The sequence below is a fragment of the Nicotiana tomentosiformis genome, chromosome 12 (genome assembly GCF_000390325.3).
Source record: "Nicotiana tomentosiformis chromosome 12, ASM39032v3, whole genome shotgun sequence".
NCBI lineage: Eukaryota > Viridiplantae > Streptophyta > Magnoliopsida > Solanales > Solanaceae > Nicotiana > Nicotiana tomentosiformis.
In genome coordinates, this window is record NC_090823.1 from 29,604,189 (window position 1) to 29,629,584 (window position 25,396).

At 37.7% G+C, this 25,396-nt stretch overlaps 1 protein-coding gene across 1 annotated transcript; it reads left to right on the plus strand.

Moving 5' to 3' along the window:
* Nucleotides 1–10,379: 10,379 nt before the first annotated feature.
* On the plus strand, nucleotides 10,380–13,822 carry LOC117273360 (copal-8-ol diphosphate hydratase, chloroplastic-like). Its single transcript, XM_033652521.2, has 4 exons — nucleotides 10,380–10,581; nucleotides 12,787–12,870; nucleotides 12,978–13,039; nucleotides 13,284–13,822. Exons 1-4 carry the CDS (start codon nucleotides 10,473–10,475, stop codon nucleotides 13,650–13,652), a joined length of 624 nt encoding a protein of 207 aa, XP_033508412.2. The 5' UTR covers nucleotides 10,380–10,472; the 3' UTR covers nucleotides 13,653–13,822.
* The last annotated feature ends 11,574 nt before the right edge of the window (nucleotides 13,823–25,396 follow it).

The window sequence follows — 25,396 nt, forward strand, 5'->3', positions numbered from 1 at the left end:
CACATTTGCGAGCCACAACCTGCGTTCGCGTAGAGTAACAACCCAGCATCCCCCAGGTTCCCTCAAAGCTTCGCGTTCGCGAAGGGTAAGCCCCCCCTCCACTTCGCATTCGCGACCAGTTCCTCGTGTTCGTAAAGAGTAAATCCGCCCCGATCCCAATTTACCTTTCTAGATTGCGAGAGTAGCTTAGCGATCGTGAAGCACAAGTCACCAGACATCACTAATAGCTGAAAAACTAGCAATTCCTAAGTCTGGAATGGTCGGTAAACTATTTGAAACTCACCTGAGCCCCTCGATCTACAAGCCAAACATCCACACAACTGTAATAACATCATACAAACTCGCTCATGTGATAAAAATACCTAGAATTATGAATCGGGCGTTAAAATGCATCAAATTTCAAAGAAAACTCAAGAACTTCTAAAATCACATGCGAGCTTCCGAATCATATCAAACCAACTTCGATTTGCACCAAATTTTGCAGACAAGTTTCAAATAGAGAAACGTACCTATACCAAGTTCCAAAGTCAAAATCCAAATCTGGTAGCCATAAAGTCAACATACGGTCAAACCTAGGAAATTCCAAACTTTCAAATTACTAGCTTGCGGCAAAACGAGTCAAATAAACCTAGGAGCCTCCAAATTCAATTCCAGGCATATGCCCGAGTCTAAAATCACGATACGGACCCACCGGGATCATTAAAATATCGATTTAGGGTTGTTTACACAAATATTGACCATAGTTAACTTAAGTTATTTTTAAAGCCAAAAAACATATTTTCTTCAAAATTTTGCATAAACACTTTTCGAAAAAAGACTCGGATTGTGCATGTAAATTGAGAAACATCAAATGGAGCTAATAGAGGTCTCATAACACGGAAATAGGGGCTAGTACTCAAAACGACCTATCAGGTCGTCGCATTCTCCACCTCTAAAAGAAACGTTCATCCTCGAGAGGATATAAAAAAGTACCTGAACTGGTGAAAAGTTATGGGTATCTAATCTGCATATCGGACTCGGACTCCCACATAGCTGCCTCAATCGTGTGACCTCGCCTTTGCACTTTCACATAGGGAAAACTCCTAGATCTCAACTTTCATACCTACCGGGTTAGAATAGCCACTGGCTCCTCCTCATAGGCTAAATTCTCGTCGAGCTGAACCGTGCTGAAGTCCAAAACATGTGACGGATCACCATAATATTTCTAGAGCATAGAAACATGAAATGCTAGGTGAACAGCCGATAGTCTAGGTGGGAATGCAAGTCTGTAGGCCACCTCCCAAGCTCTCTCGAGCACCTTAAAGGGGCCAATATACCGAGGGCTCAACTTTCCCTTCTTCACGAACCTCATCATACCCTTCATGGGCGAAAATCTAAGAAAAACCTTCTTACCCACCATGTATGCAATATCACGAACCTTCCGATCAGCATAACTCTTTTGTCTAGACTGTGCTGCACGAATCCTATCCTGAATCAACTTGACTTTCTCCAAAGCATCTTGAACTAAATCAGTGCCCAACAACCTAGCCTCTCCTGACTCAAACCAACCAAATGGAGAATGACACTGCCTTCCATATAATGCCTCATAACGAGCCATATGAATACTCGACTGGTAGTTATTGTTGTAGTAAAACTCCACAAGCGGTAAGAACTGATTCCAAGAACCCCCGAAATCCATAACACATACACGTAGCATGTCCTCCAAGATCTGAATGGTGCGCTCAGACTGCTCGTCCATCTGGGGGTAAAATGTTGTACTTAACTCGACCCGTGTACCAAACTCATGCTGCACAGCTCTCCAAAAATGTGATGCGAACTGCGTGCCTCAATCGGAGATAATAGACACCAACACACCATGAAGACGAACAATCTCCCAGATATAGATCTGAGCCAACTGATCTAAAGAATAGGTAGTCACAATCAGAACGAAATGTGCAAACTTATTTAGTCTATCCATAATTACCCGCACCGGTCGAATTTCTTCAATCTCTGTGGGAGCCCAACAACGAAATCCATAGTAATACACTCCTACTTCCACTCAGGAATCTCAAGTCTCTAAAGCAAACCGCCCAACCTCTGGTGCTCATACTTCACCTATTGACAGTTCAAATACCGAGCCACATAACCCACTATATCTTACTTATTCTTCTCCACCAATAGTATTGCCTCAAATCCTGATACATCTTGGCGGCACCAGGATGAATGGAATACCGCTAACTGTGGGCCTCCTCAAGAATCAAGTCATGCAACCCATCCGTATTGGGCATAAAATCTGACCATGCATCAGCAACACCCCATCATCTCCAATGGAAACCTCTTTGGCACCACTGTGTTGCGCCGTGTCCTTAAGGATAAGCAAAATGGGGGTCTTCATACTGACACTCTCTGATGCGCTCATACAAAGAAGATCGAGAAATCATACAATCAAGAACCTGACTAAGCTCCAAAATATCTAACCTCATGAGTTGATTGGCCAAAACCTAAACATCTAATGCTAGCAATCTCTCACCAACTGGAATATATGCAAGACTACTCATACTCTCAGCCTTTCGGATCAAGGCATCGGCCACCACATTGACATTCCAGGACGGTACAAAATCGTGATATCATAGTCTTTTAACATCTCTACCACCTTCGCTGCCTCAAGTTTAGATCCTTTTGCTTAAACAAGTGTTGTAGACTCTGATAATCTGTGAATACCTCACATGACACACCTTAGAGATAATGCCTCCAAATCTTCAATGCATGAATAATAGCTGCCAACTCTAAGTCATGAACGGGGTAGTTCTTCTCATGAACCTTTAGTTGTCGACACGCGTAGGCAATCACCCTACCATCTTGCATCAACACCGTGCCTAGCCCAATACGTGACGCATCACAATACACAGTGTACGACCCCAAACCTGTAGGCAGAACCAACACTGGAGTTGTAGTCAAAGCAGTTTTGAGTTTCTGAAAGCTCAACTCACACTCATCAGACCACCTGAATGGGGAACCCTTCTAGGTCAATCCTGTCATTGGGGCTACGAAAGATGAAAACCCCTCCACGAACCGGCGATAGTAACCTGCCAAACCCAAGACACTCCGAATCTCTGTAGTTGATGTAGGTTTATAATAGTTCTGCACTGCCTCAATCTTCTTAGGATCTACTTTAATTCCCTCAGAAGATACGACACAGCCCAAAAAGGCAACCGAGTCCAATCAAAACACACACTTTGAAAACTTGACATATAACTGACTATCTCTCAAAGTCTGAAGTACGATCTGAAGATGCTGCTCATGATTCTCTCGATTGTGGGAGCAAACCAAGATGTCATCAATGAAGACAATCACCAAAGAATCAAAATAGGCCTTGAGCACCTGGTTCATCAAATCCATAAATGTTGTTAGGACATTTGTCAAGCCAAATGATATCATAAAGAACTCATATTGACCATACTGAGTCCGACCGAAAAGCTATCAAATAAGTCAAATCAATCTTCGAAAACACTTTGGCACCCTGAAGCTGATTAAATAAGCCATCAATCCTTGGCAAAAGATACTTGTTCGATAGTGACTTTGTTCAACTGTGATAGTCAATACACATCCTCATCGTTTCATCCTTATTCTTCTCAAACAACACACGTGTACCCCAAGGTGAGACACTACGTCTAATGAACCCCTTGTCTAGCAAATCCTGCAATTTCTCCTTCAATTCCTTCAAATCGACTGGGGCCATACGATATGGTGTAGTAGAAATGAGCTGAGTGCCCGGAACCAAGTCAATGCAAAAATTGATATCACTATTGGGTGGTATCCCTGGAAAATCTATAAGAAAATACCTCTAGAAACTTGTGCACAACTGGTATTGAATCCATGGAAGGAACCTTCACAATAGGATCACGGATATAGGCCAAATAAGCTAGAAATCACTTCTCGGCTATACACTGAGCCTTCACATAAGAAATAAACTTGCTAGTAGAATGGCTAGACTCCCCTTCCACTCTAATCGGGGCAACCCCGGCATGGCTAAGATCATCGTGTTGGCGTGACAGTCAAAAATAGCGTGATAAGGTGACAACCAATCCATGCTTAAGATAACATCAAAGTCCACCATATCAAGAAGTACAAGATCTACCCTAGTCTCATTGTTCCCCATAGAAACCACACACGAGCGATAAACACAATCTACAACAATGGAATCTCACACAGACGTGGACACATAGATAGGAGCACTCAAAGAATCACGAAGAATAACCAGATATGAAGCAAAATAGGATGACATGTAGGAATAAGTAGAGGCTGGATCAAATAAGACTGAGGCATCTCTATGGCAAACTGGAAGAATACCTATGATGACAGTGTCACATGACTCTGCCTCAGGTCTAGCTGAAAATGCATAAAAATAGAGTTGGGCCCCACCACTCTAACCTCTGTCTCTCGGACGGCCTCTAGCTGACTGGCCTCTACCTCTAGCAGCCTGGCCTCCACCTTTAGCAGCCTGAACCCCGCTTCTAGTTGGCTGAGCGGGCGATGGAGCAACCGGTGCTGGAACCATGGCACGATAACCCTGTTGTGTCATGCTGCCCTGTGTCCTTAGGCAAAATCTCGCGTCGTGCGTCGGATCTCCACAAGTATAACAAGTCCTCAACTGCTATGACTGCTGACTCTGGAACTGGACATGTCGACCCGGATAACCAGCCTGATAACTCTGGATTGAAGGTGCACTAATAGGAGCTGAAGGGGCACTATAGGCTAGCTGCTCAAAATGAGACCCATAAGAACTACGACTACCCGAAGCACTGACTGAATCGGCCTATGTGGATATCCCCTACCAAATGAACCCCTACCTCCAGTCGAGGAACCACTAAAACCACCAAAATGACGAGGCCTCTTCTTAGATACCGCCTCCCTACCCTGACCACAAATCATCTCGATCTGTCTAGAAATCTCTATGACCCTTTGGAAAGAAATGTCATCTCCGGTATCCTTGGCCATCTGCAGCCTGATACCAAAAGTAAGTCCATCAATGAATCTCCTCACTCTCTCCATCTCAATAGGGAGTAATATAACTACATGGTGAGCTAGGTCCACAAATCGGGTCTCATACTGGGTAACAGTAATGTAACCCTGCTGAAGGCACTCGAATTGCCTGCAGTACTCCTCTCTAAGAGTGAAAGGAATAAACCTCTCCAGAAATAACTGCAAAAACTGGTCCCAAGTATGTGGCGGTGAACATGCTAGTCTGCTCCACACATAATCCTGCCACCATCTCTTGGCCGAACTGGTCATCTGAAACACTACAAAGTTAACTCCTTTGGACTCCACAATGCCTATGTTGCACAATACCTCATGGCAACGGTCCAAATAAGCATATGGGTCCTCCAAAGGTGTGCCACTAAAATGAATAGAAAAGAGCTCTGTGAACTTATCCAATCTTATCAATCCCTCAGAAGACATCGTGTGTCTCTCCCCGATCTGCATAGCAACAATAGGTTGAGCCACTCCGACTGACGGGAATGCCAGGGTTTGAAATCTATTAGCCATCCGCTCTGGTGTATGAGTAGCGGGAGTCTGTGCTTCTCCCCCAGCTTGAGAGACAGTTGGTGCCAGCGAAAATGCACCAGTCTAGGCCACGCTCTCCATAAGGCCCATCAAGTGGACTAGAGCGTCCTGAAGTACTAGGGTAATAATAAACCCCTCTGAGACCTGAGCTGGTCCAACTAGCACGGTCTGAACATGAACCTCCTCCTCCTGCTCGATCTGAGGCTCCAGCATAGATGCTGCCACACGTGCTCTAGGATGAGCTTGGCCTCTGGCTCGACCTCGGCCCCGGCCTCTACCGCTAGGAGTGGCTGCAACAGGGGGCTCCAGCTCCTACCTGACTGTAGATGTTGTGCGTGTTCACACCATCTACAAGAGAACAAGAATGAATCATTCAAACATCAATGATAGAATAAAATTGCACGATAGGAAAAGAGAGAAGTGAAATTTTCCTAAAGCCCTATAGCCTCTAGAAGATAAGTACAGACGTCTCCATACCGATCCTCCAGACTCTACTAAGCTTGCTCATAACTCGTGACACCTAAGCAACCTAGTTCTCTAATACCAACTTGTCATGACCCGAAATTTCCAACCTCGGGGCCGTGATGGCGCCTTACATTTACTTGCCAGGCAAGTCAGTGTTGTTAAACTAATTTTTCAGCTTTTAACAATTAACACAGAGTAATGATATTTAACAATAAATAAACTCATAATTTAACAAAGCGTTAATAGAAGTAACGCGATGCTAACTACTCCCAGAAATTCAGAGTCACAAGTACATGAAAAACTAGAGTACTACATACATGGTCTGAAACAAAGTACAACTATTCGAGACTACATAAATAGTAAAATGGAGAAAGAAGGGGGCTTTCAGGGTTGCGGACGTCGTACAGCTATACCTCAAGTCTCCAAATGTGGATGAATTCGAGCAGAATACCACTAGACGCTGATGGGATCATCATCAGTATCTGCACAAGAAGTGCAGAAGTGTAACGTGAGTATAACTGACCCAATGTACTCCATAAGTGTTGATCCTAACCTCGACGAGGTAGTGACGAGGCTATGATAGGACACCTACTTGAAACCTATACAGATATATACATAGAGCAATGAAATAATAGGTAGGGCAATTAAAACGTTAATTGGGAAGGGACATGCGAAAGGAGAATATCATAAGAGCAGCCAGTACGAAATCACCAAATAACATCTTTCGAAATAAGCAATAATGTAACCAAGTAAATAACCAATCCGAAAATCAAATAAGGCAGTGAAATAAAAATGGTATGGCATCACCCTTCGTGTTTTTACTCTCGTCCTCACAAAGTACTATCATAAATAAAATGACACGGCATCACCCTTCATACTTCTACTCTCAACCTCCCATAATATGATAAATGATGATAAGCCATAAAATGCACGGCATCGCCCTTCATGCTTTAATTCTCATAAACTCTCAAGAGATGATAATGAATGCAAATAAGACACAGCAACACCCTGCATGCTTTTTACTCTTCCTCACCAAGCAACAATACAAATCCGGGTTAACAATGCAAAGCAGGAAGTAATTTAACTTCAATTATAGTGCCATGATAACAAACTGAACTTTCAAAATTTCCAACATCTTTAAAATAAACAATAAATACGATGTGAATAATTAAAAAGTTAATAATCTATTCTAAGCATAAAAAATATAGTCAATGAAATAGCTTAGTACAAAGAAACAATTTTCACATGCATGCTTTAACCCAATGACAACACATATATACTGGTCACCTCACATATATGTCGCCTCCACAAATAATACATTTAGCAAATAGACCAACAAGTCCTAATCCCTCAAGTCAAGGTTAACCACGACACTTACATCGCTCCGTAAATATCTACCCAACTCACCCATAAATAAAGAGAAGAATACATTTCATGAATAAGTCAATAAGAAGTCATGTGAACAGCACATGTTTATTTCCATTAGTTACGTCATTAACAAGTCTTCAAAATAGTACATTATACAATCATAGTTAAAGTGGAACAGATGATGCCATTACACTATTATAATTAACTTTTTCAAAAACAGATACAACCCACACTATGTCTACGGAGCCTCTAATAGGAACAGAAAAGTTCTATGACAGTGCCGGCAACAAGGCCCCGGCTATACCTCAAAATGCTATGTACAAAGGATAGAAGATACAGGACCCCGAAATGAAGTGGGGCTCACCAAATCAGCTGAGGAGAGGGGTGTGTTGCTATCACTGATCAATACCACCTGCTATGGAACCGCCTCCATCCATTAAAGATGCAAAGCCCCCAGCAAAAGGGACGTTAGTACATATGGAATAGTACTAGTATGTAAAACTAAACACCCTCTCAATAAAATGAGCAACAGTAAACAGAGAATAAAACATGATATCAATAAGAGACTCAATCGGTATCAAAGTGCGACATTAGGGGAAACGTAAATTTCAAGTAGGTTTCGGTAATTTAAGTTGGGAGATCTTTAGCACCGATATACTACCATGTTTTAGCACGGAGTCCGATCTCAGCCCGACAGGCTAAGCCGTCTCACCCCGAGACATACACTCACAATACCACCATCTGCGCAGCATGGCGTCCGATCTCAGCCCGATCAGCTAAGCCGTCTCACCACAATATCGTGTGGGTCAACATTACATCACATCTAGCTAGCAATAGTTTCATCCCGTTTAAGGGGAAAACATCTCAACACACTAATCTCATCCCATATAAGGGGAAACAGTCTCATTACATTAACACAGAAATTTATCCCTCAATCACTCCTACACCGGCATATGTAGTTTCGGGGTTAGGTTGTTCCGGCCTACCCTTCCTCGATGGCTAATCGATACTCCCAAAGCATTTGTTATTAAAAGTATTTACCTCTCAATTCATATTCTTTTGCATGTCATTCATTTTATTGACATCATTGGCCATAACACAATATCATTCTTGGCACATTAGTTGTACTTCATAATTCAACTCACTATTCCATTTTCAATCATTATTATGGATAATTAACAAGACCTTTCAAATTAAGACTTTAATCACATACTTGAGCAAATTAGGGTCTTAGGCACATATAACTTCTTACACAATTGACATGATAGCTTTCTTAAAAATTTACGCTTTTAAATCCTAACGAAGTAGCACACATCCCATACTTAAACCACATTGTCAAACATTAACTCAACATAACAAGAATCTTTGGAATACATATTGAACGCATAATTATTTCAACACAAGGCTTAGTTGATAAAAGTTCAATTTATAAGGGCATCACGAGACTTACAAGGACATTGCGAGGTTCAATTCTAAGAGAAGAGTTTAGCCAACATACCTTGCGTCGAACCTTTTTAAATTACCACAATGTTCCGGAATTCTTAGTTTCTTCGATCTATTTGGAAATATAGCAAAATTGAACACAAATTAGGAGAGAGTTTATGGTTCCAGCTCATTTGTGCATTTTATCAAACACTAGGTGGGTACTATAATTTCAAGGTCCTCCCATGATGGATTCTTTCACCCCACTACCCAAAGTCTACCCAATTTAGCTCAAGATTCTTTTCCCAACCCTTGATAGTAAATACATGCAAAAATAAACAACTCCCATACACAAGAATTGCCTTACTAATTACCTATTATCAATTAGAATCACGAAATTGAGGGCTATGGAGTAGAAACTTACCTCTAGGATGAAGACCTAGTGATTTCTTCGTACAATTTCTTTAACTTTGAGCAAGAATTGATGGATGATGGGCTTAGGAACTCCCCCTCACTCCTTGGCACTGCCTCTCTCTAGAATGTATGTTTTTGCTTCAGAAGTGGTCCATTACTCTAATATATCGAAATAGGGTCGGGTAAAAAAATTTAAATGGTCCGCGAAACGGGCCGCAAAATGGCCCCCGGAACTGGGCACTCCTGCCCCACTCCGCGGCCATTATGCGGTCGCATAATGCGCTGCAGAACTTTCCTCCGGAAAAATCTTCATGTTGGTTTCGCGGTCGATGTGCGGCCCGCGAAATAGTTTTGCGACCACATAATTGACCGCACAATGCCATCCAAACTTACCCAGTTTCCTGCTTCACTCTGCGGCCATTCTGCGGCCCGCAGAGTGATTCTGTGACCGCATAGTGTGCCGTAAAAATGTTTTCTTCTGCCAGAAAGTTTTCTTTACTCCCAACGCACTGTTCAACCCAAATTTATGGGGCCTTAAGAATTTAAAATTTAATATCTAGTTATAATATTTTAATGTACTGTTGTATAAGCGATGCATTGACATATATTCTCGAAACTCTGTTTTGTTGTAGTACACAAACTTTGGTCATTCAAAGCAATTCAAAAGTATGGCATGGCCAACATGATAATAAAATGATGTTAATTACTGCAATTCTACACACATAAATTGTTAAGTAGAGATGGGAACACGTGGGGACGTGAGGGGTACAAAGTTAGGCAAGGGAGCTACTGTGTGAGAAATGATAATTTGGCCAAGGCACATAAAAATTTGCATGTTAGCTACAGCAATGCCCTTCCTTAGCTAGCTAATAACGATGCTAATGTTATCGGAATTAATGATTAACACGCAAAAGCAGATTAGTGCGGCATAACAACTGGATAGCATAACCTTTTTGACATTACTATATATTAAGTGGTCATTTCGTTATGAGGACTAGGAGAAATATTCCCATAAAAAAGTTTAGCATAAAATAAGCAATGTTTGATTGGAGAAATCAGAAAATATAAGTCAGTAATTTAATATTTGCCCTTCATCAAGACGCAATTTATAAATAAGCCTGCACGTTGCAATAGCTCAACCCATTTCAAATATTGCCTCACAAGTCAGTAGTGCCTTTCCTCTATCAAAAGTTTATTGTCTTTATCTCCCTTCCCCAATTCTCATAAGAAGAATAAAAGATTAAAAATTAAATTAGAAAATGCAAGTTATAATTACATCCAGTCACAGGCTTTTCTGCCATCTTCATCAACTCAAGAGTCCTACATCGTTGTCTGCACAACAAGATGAGTTTAAAAAACATGGACCCGGTAAGTTACTTTTTCCTTACACGATTTAACTTATACTATCTACTAACAGTGCAAAGAAATGGAGTTTACACTAACTTGGATCCCTTACACGAATACTCCCACAATTTTAATTTATGTGAACCTATTTGACTAGGTACAGAGTTTAAGAAAGAAATTAAGATTTTTAAAATTTGTGGTCCTAAACAAGCCATAACATTTGTATGGCTATAATTTTTTGAAACTTATGGTGTTAAACATGTCAGAGTATTTGTGTGCCTACAAAAAAAAAATTCATTTAGGATATAATTGAAAATTTAAGTTGAAAAAAAATTTCAATTTAAAAAGAGATCATTTTTTTTTAAATAGACCAAAAAAGAAATATTTCCCACTGCTGTATAGTACAAAATATCATAGGATAGATTGGAACTTAGATGTAAACATATTTCCCACTGCTATGGAATGGTTGATTTTTTTGGGTAATAGAATTTCAGAACATGTTGAGTCGAAATTATTATTTTTTATTCTCCCTGTCCTGTACTTTTGTCTTTCATTCGACCCGCTTGTGAGAAGAAACCCAATCTCCAAGGGTTTAGTTTTTAACTAATTTTAATCAGAAAATTGTCTTGTTTTGCACTTTTGGTCTTTGAGTTAATAAAGAGAAAAATCACGCTTCACCTAGGTTATTCATTCAAAATTTCAAATTTTAGCTTGAACAATTACTGAGAAGTAGCATTTGTCCGATTACTTTTCAGCCTAAAAGTTTTATTTTTGAAAATAAATAAAAAACGATGCCCAGCACTACTAAAAAGTCAGGTTTTAGCTACAAACAAATTTTGTAGCTAAAGAAAAATCCGTCGCTAATCTCATTTGGCAACGGATTAGAAACAGATTATCAAGAAATTCTGTTAGTTACGACAATTTAGCGACAACAACGTTCGTAGTTAATTCCAATTTTTTTTTTGTAGTGCAGCACTAATTTGTTAACCTGCACTTGCTCATAATGACTAGCTATCTTATTGTCTCTTATGCTATAGATCACGAATTATTAACCGTCAGTGGATCATGCATTGAACTTTCAAGTTTAACAGTCACCTTATAGCCGATAGGAAAGAGAGTGACCTCGCTGAGAATTTTCCTACCATCATATTAGAGGATGTACCAGCTAATTAGAACCAACTGCCAAGGCCCTTGCATCTTGTAATAGCCCAGACCTAATTATCTCCCAAAGATTTTTTTTTACTCTGGTTCAACTTTTGGGGCCTCAAGATTTTGTCTTTACGTATAGGATTTAACCATAACGCACCCGCTGGTTGAATGAATCTTGAACTCGCCTTTATATGATTACTTACTTTTCCCTCCTATTTCGATGAGGAATTTTCTTAAGAAAAACTTCAAAATGAACCCCCTTTCAAGTTCAACATTCGTACGTCATTATAAAGCTGGCAGACCTTACTCTTTCAACTACCCAAATTTAAAATTCAAATATATTTAGGCACTTAGCCAATAAAGTACAAAACTATCTGAATTTTAATATTTAATCTCTGAGTTTAACTTCGTACAGAAAATGTAGCTGATTTTTATCATAACAATAAACTCACCAATCTGTTTGAATTTTAGAGCCATTATAAACATGGATAGTATGGCCGAATTTAGTCTTAAGAAAGAAACAAGAAATGTGTTTTAGATGCCTTTAATATATAATGTATAATCATAAACTCCAAATTATGTTCTATACATATATATATATATATATATATATATATATATATATAAGTCTATTATATTATAAGAAGTAGGGCGGAGTCAAGATTTTCACTAAAGGGTGTAAGCTGGGCTAAAGTGTTGTATGTATTTGGGTGACAGTTATCTATTCGTCCTCACTTGCACTCTCAGTAGTGTTAATTTGTTCTGTCGTCGATTGAGGCATTTCCAAACTTGAGGGTGACCAACCTTCAAGGCTAAGACTGCTCAATTTTTGCGGTCAATTTATTTTTTTGTTATTAATTTCAGTATTAATCTATTTTCTCAATCCGTATCAAGTTATATCACGTATCCTTAAAACCGCGTATAAATTTAATTGTTATCCGATATTAGGATAAACAAGTAGCACATGTAAAATTATAAGCATTTGGAAGAAATATCACAGTCAATTACTTACCCCTTGTTATCTCAATAGTAGTATAACTAATTACTATGCCGTTTCATTTTTATTTCATATATTTACAGGAAATTGGTTGTTCCAAATTGAAGGCTCACTTCTATATAAAACACTTCGTCTCAATTGTGCACCTAGTGATGCAAGTTATCTTGGTATGATCATTTCAATTGTAATAGATATATAATACATTAAACAATTGCCTAAGGAATTGTTTACAACCACAAAGCAAGTTTTGATAAATCAGCTACACTTTTTGAAGGTAATGTGATTAAGTACTTAGAATCTAATCGCGCAAACAACTCCGAAGAAAAGGATATTCAGGTGATAAGAAAATTATGTGCCTAGCTTGACTTCTCTCAGATTTGTGACAAAATTGTTATTTTACGAGGCAAATATATTTTTGAAAATTATTTTCCGATGTTTTGATTGGTGGGTGAAAATATTATTTAAAAAAGATATATTTGGATAAAAAGGCCAATACATTTCTTTTTAAAAAAAAAAAAACATAAACAAAAAATACGACATTTGCTAAATGAAATCATAGCTGAATTGTTTGTCTCAATAGGTAAGCAGAACAATACAGATCAAAAATTTGACAGAAGAGATCAAACATATGTTGAATTCGATGGAGGATGGAAGGTCAAGTGTCTTAGCCTATGACACAGCTTGGGTTTCCTTTATTCAAAATACTACTAATAATGGAAATAATCAAAGACCTATGTTTCCATCTTGTCTTGAATGGATTATAGACAATCAACTTTCTGATGGTTCATGGGGAGAGGAGATTGTATTCTGCATATATGATCGACTCTTGAACACACTAGCATGTGTTGTCTCATTAACACTATGGAACACATGCCTTCCTAAGAGAAACAAAGGTGAACTTAAAACTTATACTCCCTCCGTTTTAATTTATGTGAACTCATTTGACTGAGCACGGAGTTTAAGAAAAGAGAGAAGACTTTTGAACTTGTGGTGTAAAATGAGGCACATATATTTTGTGTGGCTATAAATCATTGCATAAAGGTAAATTGTTTCCAAATAAGGAAAGAGATCATTCTTTTTGGCACGGACTAAAAAAGAAATAAGTTCACATAAATTAAAACAGAGGGAGTATTTCTTCATCTTCGTGGAAATGTGTTACTCCCTCCGTTCAAATTTATATTTATCTGAACCTATATTATTAGGCATGTAGTTTTAAAAGAATGAAGACTTTTGAAACATGTAATCCTAAACAAGTCATAACTTTCTGTGAATATAATTCTTTTGAAATTTGTCGTCTTAAACATGTCAAATTTGTGTGGCTCTAAAAGCCTTTTATTAAGGGTATAGTAGAAAGTTTAAGTTAAATTATTTTCAAATTTGAAAATAATTCATTCTTTTTGAACGGACTAAAAATGAAATAGATTCAAATAAACTAGAATAGAGGGAGTACTATATATTACTCAGTATTTAACATGATTTAATATTATTCTCTTCGAGTTTAAGTTATACGCATACACTTTCTCCAACACATTTACACAATCATATCGCTCAGGTATTTATAGGGAAATTTTCATGTTAAGCATTAATTTGCCGACAACTTTATAAAAATAGTAACGGATTGAATAGCCTAAATAACTTTCTAATTACTAATCTTCACTCGTCATTCACACCAAACCAAATAGTTTATTCTAGTAAATATCGAGTACTTACAAAATTTTACTAGTTTCTTAAGCTCCTTAGCTTTTAGTATCTAATCCTGTTAAATACTTTATTCTTGATCCAATACTTGTATGCTTACAATGGGCCATTCTTGTTTCCTAGGAGTGATCTTCATCAAAGAAAACTTAATCAAGCTAGAGACAGAGGAAATTGAACATATGACTTGTGGATTTGAATTTGTTTTTCCTGCTCTCCTTGAGAACGCTCAACAATTAGATATTAACATTCCGTATGATGCTCCGGTCTTGAAGGATATTTATGCAAGGAGAGAAGTAAAGTTTACACGGTAAGTTGACTACTCATTCAGTCATTTGTCATCTTAGCATTTTCCCAATAAATTCCGCTGACTAATATTTTAAGTGACATTATCTTACACGAAAGTGGACCCATAATTTAAATTTTAACGGTCCTACATAGATAAAATACAAGAGAGATGCTAGGTATCTAAGTAACAAGTCTTAGATCCTAGTGTTCCATTTTAAAGCCATTCGAGCCTTGGCCCAAAACGGATAATATCACTAGTCGACGGAGCTGTTACATATGGTATCAGCCACTTCGCGTGCAACTGTCACGATCCGAAATTCCCACCCGCGGGACCATTATGGTGCCTAATATTTTACTTGATAGGCAAGCCAACGTTAGCTATATTTATTAACCAGTTTTAACAATTCAAATCAAATGATAACAATAACAACTGAATAGTATGAGATAACGTGATAAACTACTGCACAGCGTAATACAAATACAATCTCGTAAACTGGAGTCACGAATACATGAGCGTCTAGAGTACTACAGATAATAGTCTAAATAAACACAATTGTTTGAATCAAAATAAACAGCAATGATGACATAGAAGGGGACTTCAGGGCTACGGACGTCGTGGAGTTATACCTCAAGTCTCCACAGGTAGCTGAATCCAGACAATCTCATTAAGCGCTGTTGGGACCAACTTCGATATCTGCACAAGAAGTGCATAATATAGTATGAGTACAACCAACATCTTTTACTCTGCAAGTGCCAAGCGTAACCTCAACGAAGTAGTGACGAGTCTAAGGTAGGCCACTTACAATAACCTATACGCAATAGTAATAATAACAGGAAATGGAAGTAAAACAGGTAACTCATGAAAATGAACTTGAAATTCAACTACCAGAGAACCCAAAATAACAAGTCTCATAGTGTCATATCACATTGCTGACGCAAATCCAACAATCACAAACAAGCACCACATATACAATCTATTGCGGCGCGTAATCTGATCCAACCACATCATCATTTATCAATATCATAATCCGTCCTTATTCCACCATTTTAATTCATTACCTTTTAATTTCTTTTACGGTGTGCAACCCGCTCCCCAAACAATTTCATTCAACATAAATAATTCAACAACTAAATTTACATGAATTTCTACATCAAGAGGGTAAATGTACAAGGTAATAAATAATCACATAATAATTAAAGAATCTCCAACAACTTGAAATCTCAACTTTACTAATTTATAGGTATCTAACAACTAAAAAACTCACGCAAATGAAATCACATTATAGAATGCAACTAATATTACAAAAAAATAATAGGACAACTAAAGCATATGATAATTAAGGTATGCAAGTAAGGCAAGTAGAAATAAGCATGGATTCATGGGAAGAACAGACAAATTAAGACAAGGAATAATTAGAGGCATGTAACTATTAAGGCATGAAGCAAGATATATCATAAAATAAACAAAAAACATGAAAACAATTATCATGACGGCGTATATACACCCGTCACCTCGCATATACGTCGTTTTTCTCACATAATTCACATAACACAGTTCAAGAATTTCTAATTCCCTCAAGTCAAGGTTAGACCCAACACTTACCTCACTCCGCGAATCAAAGCAATCAACTAACCACGGCTTTGCCTTTCGAACAAACCTCAAAACCAACCAAATTTAGTTCAAATAATCCAAAGTATGCTTAAGAAACTACCCACGAGTAAAAAAGATACAATCTTTAATGATTTTGAAAAAAGTCAACACCGAGCCCGCTTGGTCGTAATTCAAGATTCAGACAAAAATCCAATTACCCATTTATCCTCGAGCTCGGTTATGTGATTAGTTTCGAAATCCGACCTTAATTTGATGTTTAAATCTCAATTTCTCAAAATTCTCAATTTCTACCTAAATCCCTAATTTCTACCATGAAAAAGCATAGATTAAAGATTAAAATCAACGGGTGTCTATGAAAATATAAGAAAATAAGTTAAAATATACTAACTTATAAATTTGGGATGAAAAATCTCTTCAAAATCGCCTCTAAGCCGAGCTCAAACTTGAAAATAGTGAAAAATAAGAAGAATCCCGATTTTGGAATGTTTTAAATCACTGGCGTCACATCTTCTTCGCGTTCGTGAAAGACCTGACGCGATAGCAAAGCACAGTGGCCCGAATGTCCTTCGCGTTGGCGAGATACGCTCCGCGTTCACGATGGCCTCACCCACCTAGCCTTCGCGTTCGCGAGCCTAGGCTCGCGTTCACATATAGTATCACCTGCCTCCCCTAGAATTCCCTTAGCCCATCGTGCTCGCGTGGGTAAGGTCACGTTCGCGTTCGCGAAAGGTAATCCCTCCATTTCTTCTCATTCACGATCGCATCCTCGTGTTCGCGTATAAGGAATCTACCCCTGTCCTACCTTCCCCTTCGCGATCGCGAAGCACATAGCATAAGACACCAGCAAATAGCTGAAGCCTGCAATTCTAAGTCCAAAACATGACATGTAGCTTATCCAAGCCCTTCAGGCTCCAAACCAAATATGAACACAAGTGTAATAATATCATACGAACTCGCTTACATGATCAAACACACCAAAATAACACGTAGAACAATGAATTGGACATTAAAATGCATGAAATTTCTAAAGAAACTCAAGAACTTCTAAATTCACAACTGAGCGTCTGAATCTTATCAAATCAACTTCGTTTTGTACAAATTTTGCAGAAAAATTTTAAATAGTAAAATGAATTAAGACCAAGTTTCGGAATCAAAATCTGAACCCGATAGCAATAAAGTCAACCCACGGTCAAACCTAGAAAATTTTTAAACCTTCAAGTTACTAGTTTTCAACAAATCACGTCAAATTAAGTTAGGGACTTCCGCATTAAATTTTGGGTTTACACCCAAGTCCAAAATTACGATACGGATCCATCAGGATCGTCAAAATACTGATCCGAGATCGTTTAGAGCTAAAAATAATATTTTCTTCAAATTTTTGCATAAAATCTTTCCGAGAAAAAACACGGACTGCGCATGCAAATAGAGAAACACTAAACGAAGCTAATCGAGGTCTCAGAATATGGAAATAAGGGCTAGAACTCAAAACGACCTATCGGGTTATCACAACAACCTTGAACAATTATGGGGCAAACTTCAGCGAGGACGCTATGTCGGAGGTGCATGTGAAACCCTAGACAAAACCCACATCGACAAACATGGAAGAGATACTGGGTATATAGGTAAACAAGCCTTACACCCTAGTGACACATCTTAAAGTCGCGCGGACCTTGGCCCAAAGCGAACAATATCACTAGTGAACAGAGCTATTACATATGGTATCAGAGCCACTCCGTGTGCAACCTTGAAAGATTGTGAGGCAAACCTCCGCGAGGACGCTGAGTCCTTAAAGAGGGTGTATCTGACACCCTAGGCAAATCCCACATCAACAAAATACGGGAAGATATTGGGTATATAAGTAAACAAGCCTTAGACCCTAGTGATGCGTTTTAAAGCCGTGTGAACCTTGGCCCAAAGCGGACAATATCACTAGTAGACAGAGCTGTCATACCCTTGTACCAAATGAGCCCTAAGTGACATGATCTTATACGAAAGTGGATCCAATATTTAAATTTTAACGGTCCCATCAGTAGGATTTTTAGCATCAAAGTCAATATACTTTATATTATGGATTCAGAATGTAATATTTGTTGAAATTATAGTGATTTTTCATGAATGTATCTATATTCGGTATGAAAAGTATTAGATTTAGTTGTTGAACCCATTGGTCAGAGGATCCGTCCTCTTGTGAATTTATTCATACATTTCTGTTTTGCAGAATTCCTGAAGATCTTATCCATTCCATTCCGACAACAGTATTGTTTTCATTAGAAGGATTAAGGGACGACTTGGACTGGCAAAGGCTTTTGAAGCTTCAAATGTCTGATGGTTCATTCTTAACATCCCCTGCTTCAACTGCCTTTGCATTGATGGAAACAAATGATGAAAAGTGTTTGGCATATCTTCAGATCGTTGTTGAAAAGTGTAATGGAGGAGGTACGCAGAATCGTCCTTTGTCCAATAATGTTACATACCATGAACAATTCCAAAAGATTGTAACACTTTCCGTTTCAATTTATCCTTAATGACAAGTTTTTATAGAAACACAAATATTATGACATGATTAAGACCACAAGTTTTAGATATATGCTAATCACATGCAATATCTTTAGCATTTCTTTTAGTCTATTCCAAAGACCTTTCTAAATTTGGATACAATTTGATTAAAACTTTTCATTTTACCTTTAATTACAAGCTTTTATAGCAATACAAATATTATGGCATGGGTAAGCATAGGAGGAGCTAGAGTAATGGGTGTGGCCGAACTCAGTAGCTTTGGTTCTATAATATGGCTATTAATTTGGCTTCGTCTCAAGTGGGGGCCAAATTTTCATGACATTTGCCATGACATAATATCCACTATAACAAAATTTGTGGATCATGACATTTGTCATGACATAATATCCACTATTAGGCCAAGGATTTCTTGCTATAAATAGTGAAGTTTCTCCTCATTTGTAAACACACTAATTCAAGAGTTTTTCACTCTTATCTTTCTTTCTCCTCCTTTATTTCATTATAGAGTATTTTGTAAGTGAGTGAGTGTTGGGAAACAATTGTGTGAACCTTTTCTTTGGAGTGATCTTGTGAGATTATTCTCTTGGGGTATTTGGGACTAAGGGTGGTTTGGACTAAGGGTGGCATGTGGGCCGGGCCCGGTCCTAAGTGCTTCGTGGGCCCGGTCCTAAGTGGGTCGGTCCTAAATGGGTCGGTCCTAAGTGGGCCGGTCCTAAATGGGCCGGTCCTAAGTAGTCCCGGTCTTCGCAGACTTCTTGTTGGAACCGGCCCGGGACCGGGACCACGAACTAATAGTCCCGGGTTAAGTGCGCCGGTTCCGGGCCTAAGTGAGCCCAAGTGGGCCTATGTGGGCCCAATGGATACTTTCTATTTTTTAATTCTTTTTTATAGAAGTTAGAAAAAAATGGTAATAACAATATCTAAGGCAATTCCTTGTAAATTATATTATAGAATTGTGACCTAAATTTTTTAATTTAAATTTAAAGACAAAAATATTTTAAAGAGATATTCAAAGCAATGCGTTATAATTTTATTATAGCATTAAAAAAATATAGCAATATCTTTCTTAGTATTCCTCCCCCCTATGGAAAGAGCACAACAAGGTGCTAATACCACCATTGAGAAGAAAAAGAAACTAATCAAGATGTGCCAAAATACAAGTTACATATTAATTTTTTTAATATAAGTTACATGGTATCTCTTACAAATTTCATAAATTCTTCAAGGTCCGGAGGAATTTCTGTTGGTGGTGGCGGAAAAGAAGGTTGGTCATCACTGCTTCCGGGCGAAGCAGCATCCTCCGCAAGTTCAGCTAGCATTTCTTCGTAAGCTTCGTCTACCTCTGATTGTGATTCAGCAAGTCCAAAATTTCTTCTTTCCGAACGGATCCAATCTCTGAAAAGTACTGATTTTCCAAGCTCTCCATCATAGACGCTCTATAATCACCGAGTTGAAGTCTTGCTTGACTGAAAGCTCTCTCTGATGCCACTGTTGATGCTTGAATAGTTAAAATATCTCGGGCCATCCTTGAAAGAATCGAAAAGTGTTTTTCTTTGTCCTTCCACCATTCCAAAATATTAAAGGAGCCGTTGGGATTCACTTCCTCAATTCCCTGTGACAAATAAACTTCAAACTCATTTAGTTGTGAAAAATCACTAGTACTAGAACTTTGAGAACCCCTGAACCCCGCCCAAGCACTAAGTGTTCTTACTCCTGTAGTTCTTTTAGATGATTGAGAACTAGAAGAAGAAGGAGTTGGAACATTTGGTCTAGCATGATCTAATGCAACTTGATAAGCATTATAAATAGTTTGAACATTTATTTTAATTGAGGCTATTGCGTCCGAAAGTTTAGACAACTCCTCATCTTCAAGTGCTAAACCATTATAAATAGTTTCATACCAAAATTGAGGACCTCCTAATTTCATAGCCGGATTTAACAATATAGCAACACCATAAATAGGGGGAATAGGGAAAAAATATTTTTTAAACTTTTTTCTCATAGAATCAATAGCAAGTTGATAAATTTTCCCACCCTCTGAAAAATGATCAAACAAATTTGCAAGTTCTGCAATATAAACTAAACAGTTAGAAATAGTAGGATAATATTGCCCAGAAAATTTATTTGTAGCAATATAAAATTTTTCTAAAAACTCTACAAGTATTTTAATATTAGCCCAATCTGTATTTGTAAGGTGCTCATCATAATCACTTACATGTGCATTAAACATTGAGTTTATGGGATTTCTATATTCATATGCAACAACTAAACTTTCATACATGTATTTCCATTTAGTTGGACAAGGTTTAAGAACCTTTATTTCTCTTAGGCCAAATTCATCGCATCTTTTAAAATATTCTCTAAGTCTACTTCTACGGTTTGAATAAAAAAGCCAATTAAGAGCCATTTTAACCTTTTTAATTTCAACATTTAAAATTCGCATACCATCACCCACAATTAAATGGTAAATATGACAAATACATCTAACATGAAAAATGTTACTAAATGCAGGACTTAGTGTAGTGGTAAGAAAGGCTACAACATTTGTGTTACTAGTAGCATTATCCATTGAAACTGACATCATTTTATCACTAATGCAAAAATATCTACAAATATCCGTAACCGTGCTAAAAATAAAATGCCATGTGTGACGTGAATTAATTATTTTATAAGCAATAATGCATTTTTGCATTATCCAATCCTCATCAATCCAATGACTGGTAACCGTAAGGTAATCACAGTCATTACCACTTCTACCAATATCAGTTGTAATAGCAACACGATAATTTATATGAGTAAATAAATAGCGCAAATATTGTTCATATTCATATTTATATTTATAAATATCGCTCTTTACGGTTGTGCGAGGAAAACCTTTATAAGTAGGATTATAAACTTTTCTAATATAATGCACAAAGTGAGGGTTAGAAGTAAAACTATAGGGTAAGCACATAACAGTAACCAATTTTGCCAATTCTTTCCGATCTTTTTTTGGATCATAATATAAAATACCACCGGTAACAGTGTTAATTCCCGGTTGAAATTGATTTGAGCCGGTACTAAGGTCAGCCTGACTAGGTGTACTTGTCCCCTCGGCCAAAACTTTCATACGAAAATATCTAGCTTTATCTTGAGGGTGTAGCAATATGTGTCTAGTCAAACTTGTCGTCCCCTCCCCCCTGACTTCCAACATATTTAAAAACCAACTCTTTACCACAAGTTTTACACTTAGCCCTATTTTTTTCTCTTAGTTGAGTAAAAAATGGCCAAACAACAGATGTTTCTGCCCGTTTAGAAGGTTGTCTAGAAAAAGTAGGGGCAGTAACAAGAGGGTTAACTTCAGGAGCAGGACTAGTCGGTGTATCGTTATCCGGTTGAGTTTCATCAAAATCTATTTCTTCATCATCATTTTCATCAATAGTTGGATTACCATAAAAAAATATTCATATATTCATGGTTTAATTATTCATCGGGTGCAATATTATGGCAAAATTAACTCTCGATAAATTATAATAAACTATTATCGCTATCAAGATTAGGTGGTGTAGGACGAGTAACAGGTTTGGGTCGGAGAGCCGGGGGAAGTGGAGGAGGAGCAGATTGGCCACTAGATTCACTACTCTTGGATTTTTCCTTATTTTTATTAAATATTTTTTTCAAGGAATAAGCCATCTTAATTAATCAAATAATACAAAGTAAATAAAACAAACAAAACTATAATATTAAAACTTAAGAGTTAGAACAAGTTTACCGAATTGACGAACAACTTGTTGAAAATTAATTATCGTTGAAGATTTCAATTCACCAACTTCACAATTTTACACAAATTGTAATAATAAAGTAAGCAATTATAGAAGAAAATTAGAGAGAGATTGATGATTTTGTGAGAAAAATGAAAGAATGAGGGGGTATTTATAGTTGAAAATAAGGAAAAAGTGTAATTATAAAAAGTTTGAGGTTAAAACAAAGTTAAGGGGTAGAATGACTATTTTATAAATAACCAACGACTATTTTGGCCGGTAAAACGGCCATATTTTAAATGCCATAACTGCTACTATTCAGAAAATATAAACAATTTCTTAGAAATGATGAATGGGAAACAAGTGGGTCCCATTTTTTTGGAAACCAAAATCCTTGTTACCAGGACAAGAATGTATTACGAGACAATCCTATTCCAACTGGTTTTTTCCTTTACTCTTTTTCTTTTTTCTTTTTTGAGTTTTTTTATGTTTCCAGTCCTTTCTGTGGTAGAATGTTATTTAAAAAAAAATTAGTCGTTGGGCCCGGATAGGCCCGTTTAGGACTGCTTGAACTGGCCCACTTCCCAGCCGGTCCCGGTCTCGCGGGCCTCGCCTATGGGACAGGCCCACTACCCAGCCCACCTCCCCACGGTCCCGGTCTTATCCGGTTAGGACCGTTTAGTCCCACCGCCCATTTGGGCTTGCAGTCCTAGGCCGGGCCCGGTCCTAACCGGCCCACATGCCACCCTTATTTGGGACTAATTAGAGTATTTACTCTAATTTTGTACTCTTGTTGGTATAGTGAAATTGCTCCTCTCCGCTTGTGAACGTAGGTCACCTTGACCGAACCACGTTAAATTTGTGTCTTCTTTATATTCTTTAATTGTCGTTATTATCAACTTGTATTGTCTTTGTTATTGTCATTATAATATTGTTCGGCTAAATTTCGCACTATCCGGTTTACCAATCCTAACAAATTGGTATTAGAGCCAGATCTAACCGAGTTAGTTTAAATAGCCAAAATGACTCTAACAAAGTCTTATGTTGAGAAATTTAACCGAAGGGCAAACTTCAAAATGTGGCAGTTAAAGATGGAAGCTATCCTAATTCAGGATGGCTTAGATTTGGCACTGCAAAGAAAGGAGAAGATGCCTGATAAAATGACGGACGAGGAGTTTGCCGTCATAGACAAAAAGGCAAAAGCAGGTATTATTTTAAATCTTTCAAATGAGGTTTTGCGTGAAGTTGCAGCAGAAAGCTCAGCCAAAGGCATATGGAAAAAGCTTAAAACCCTATATATGAAAAGAACAGTAAAAAACATGCTTTACCTAAAGCAAAAACTCTACACTTTTCGTATGGATGAAGGTACCTCTATCGTTACACATCTTGATACTTTTGATTCTCTTCTTATGGATTTAAATAACATAGATGCTGAAATCAAAGACGAGGATCAAGCTTTGTTATTGCTTGTTTCCTTATCCCAGTCGTTTAAACATATAAGAGATACTATGCTTTATGGAAAGGATAATATCTCTTATAAAGATATCAAATCTATTTTGAAATCAAAAGAACAAATATATAGAGATATTATTGAGGAAACTAGTGGGAACCAAGGGGAAGGCTTATTCATAAGAGGTAGATCCAATAAGAAAGATTCAAGTAGTGAGAAACCTAAATCAAGGTCAAAATCCAGATACAGAAATGTCATGTGCAAATATTGTCATAAGAAAGGTCACATTATTTCTGAATACTTTAAATTAAAAAATAAAGAAAAGAATACAGAAAAGAAAAATGAGCACAAAAATACTGACACTGCCGAAGTAAGTGTAGCTGGTGATGAGACTGAGGGAACTATTTTTTTAGCAACTAATAATAGTTTCAAATCTAACAATGAGTGGATTTTAGATTCGGGTTGTTCTTATTATATGTGTCCCAATCGGGATTTATTTACCATATATGAATCTATTGGAGGTGGAGTTGTCTTGATGGGCAACAATGCTACCTGCAAAGTTATTGAAAAAGGTACAGTCCGAATCAAAATGCACGATGGTGTGGTGAGAACTCTCACCGATGTTAGACATGTTCCTGACTTGAAGAAAAATCTCATCTCTTTGAGCACTCTAGAATCTCTTGGGTGCAAGTACACAGGTGAAGGTGGAGTTCTGAAAATTTCTCATGGTGCTCTTGTGATCATGAAAGCACGTAGATCTGGTACATTGTATACTCTTTTGGGATCTATTGTTACAGGTGCTATTACAGTTTCAATATCAGATAAATCAAATTCTGACATCACCAAATTGTGGCATATGCGATTGGGGCATATGAGTGAAAAAGGTCTTTCCATCCTCATCAAAAGAGGTCTCTTATATGGCCAAAGTACCGGAAATATGGAGTTCTATGAACATTGTGTGTTTGGGAAGCAGAAAAGAACCAGCTTCAAATATCCAGTGATTCATAGAACAAAAGGTACTTTGGATTACATTCATTCAGATCTTTGGGGTCCTACACGTACCCCATCAAAAGGTGGTGCCAGGTACATGTTAACTTTCATTGATGATTATTCAAGGAAAGTTTGTGTTTATTTCCTGAAAAATAAAAGTGATGTTTTCTTAAATTTCAAACAATGAAAAGTTTTGATTGAGAAGCAAACATGAAAACATGTTAAGCGGCTTAGAATAGATAATGGCTTGGAATTTTGTAATGATGAATTCAACGAATTTTGCAAGAATGTAGGAATTGCTCACATCGTACTGTGAGAATGACACCTCAGCAAAATGGTATGGCAGAAAGAATGAATAGAACTCTTTTGAAAAGGGCTCGTTGCATGATTTCAAATGCTGG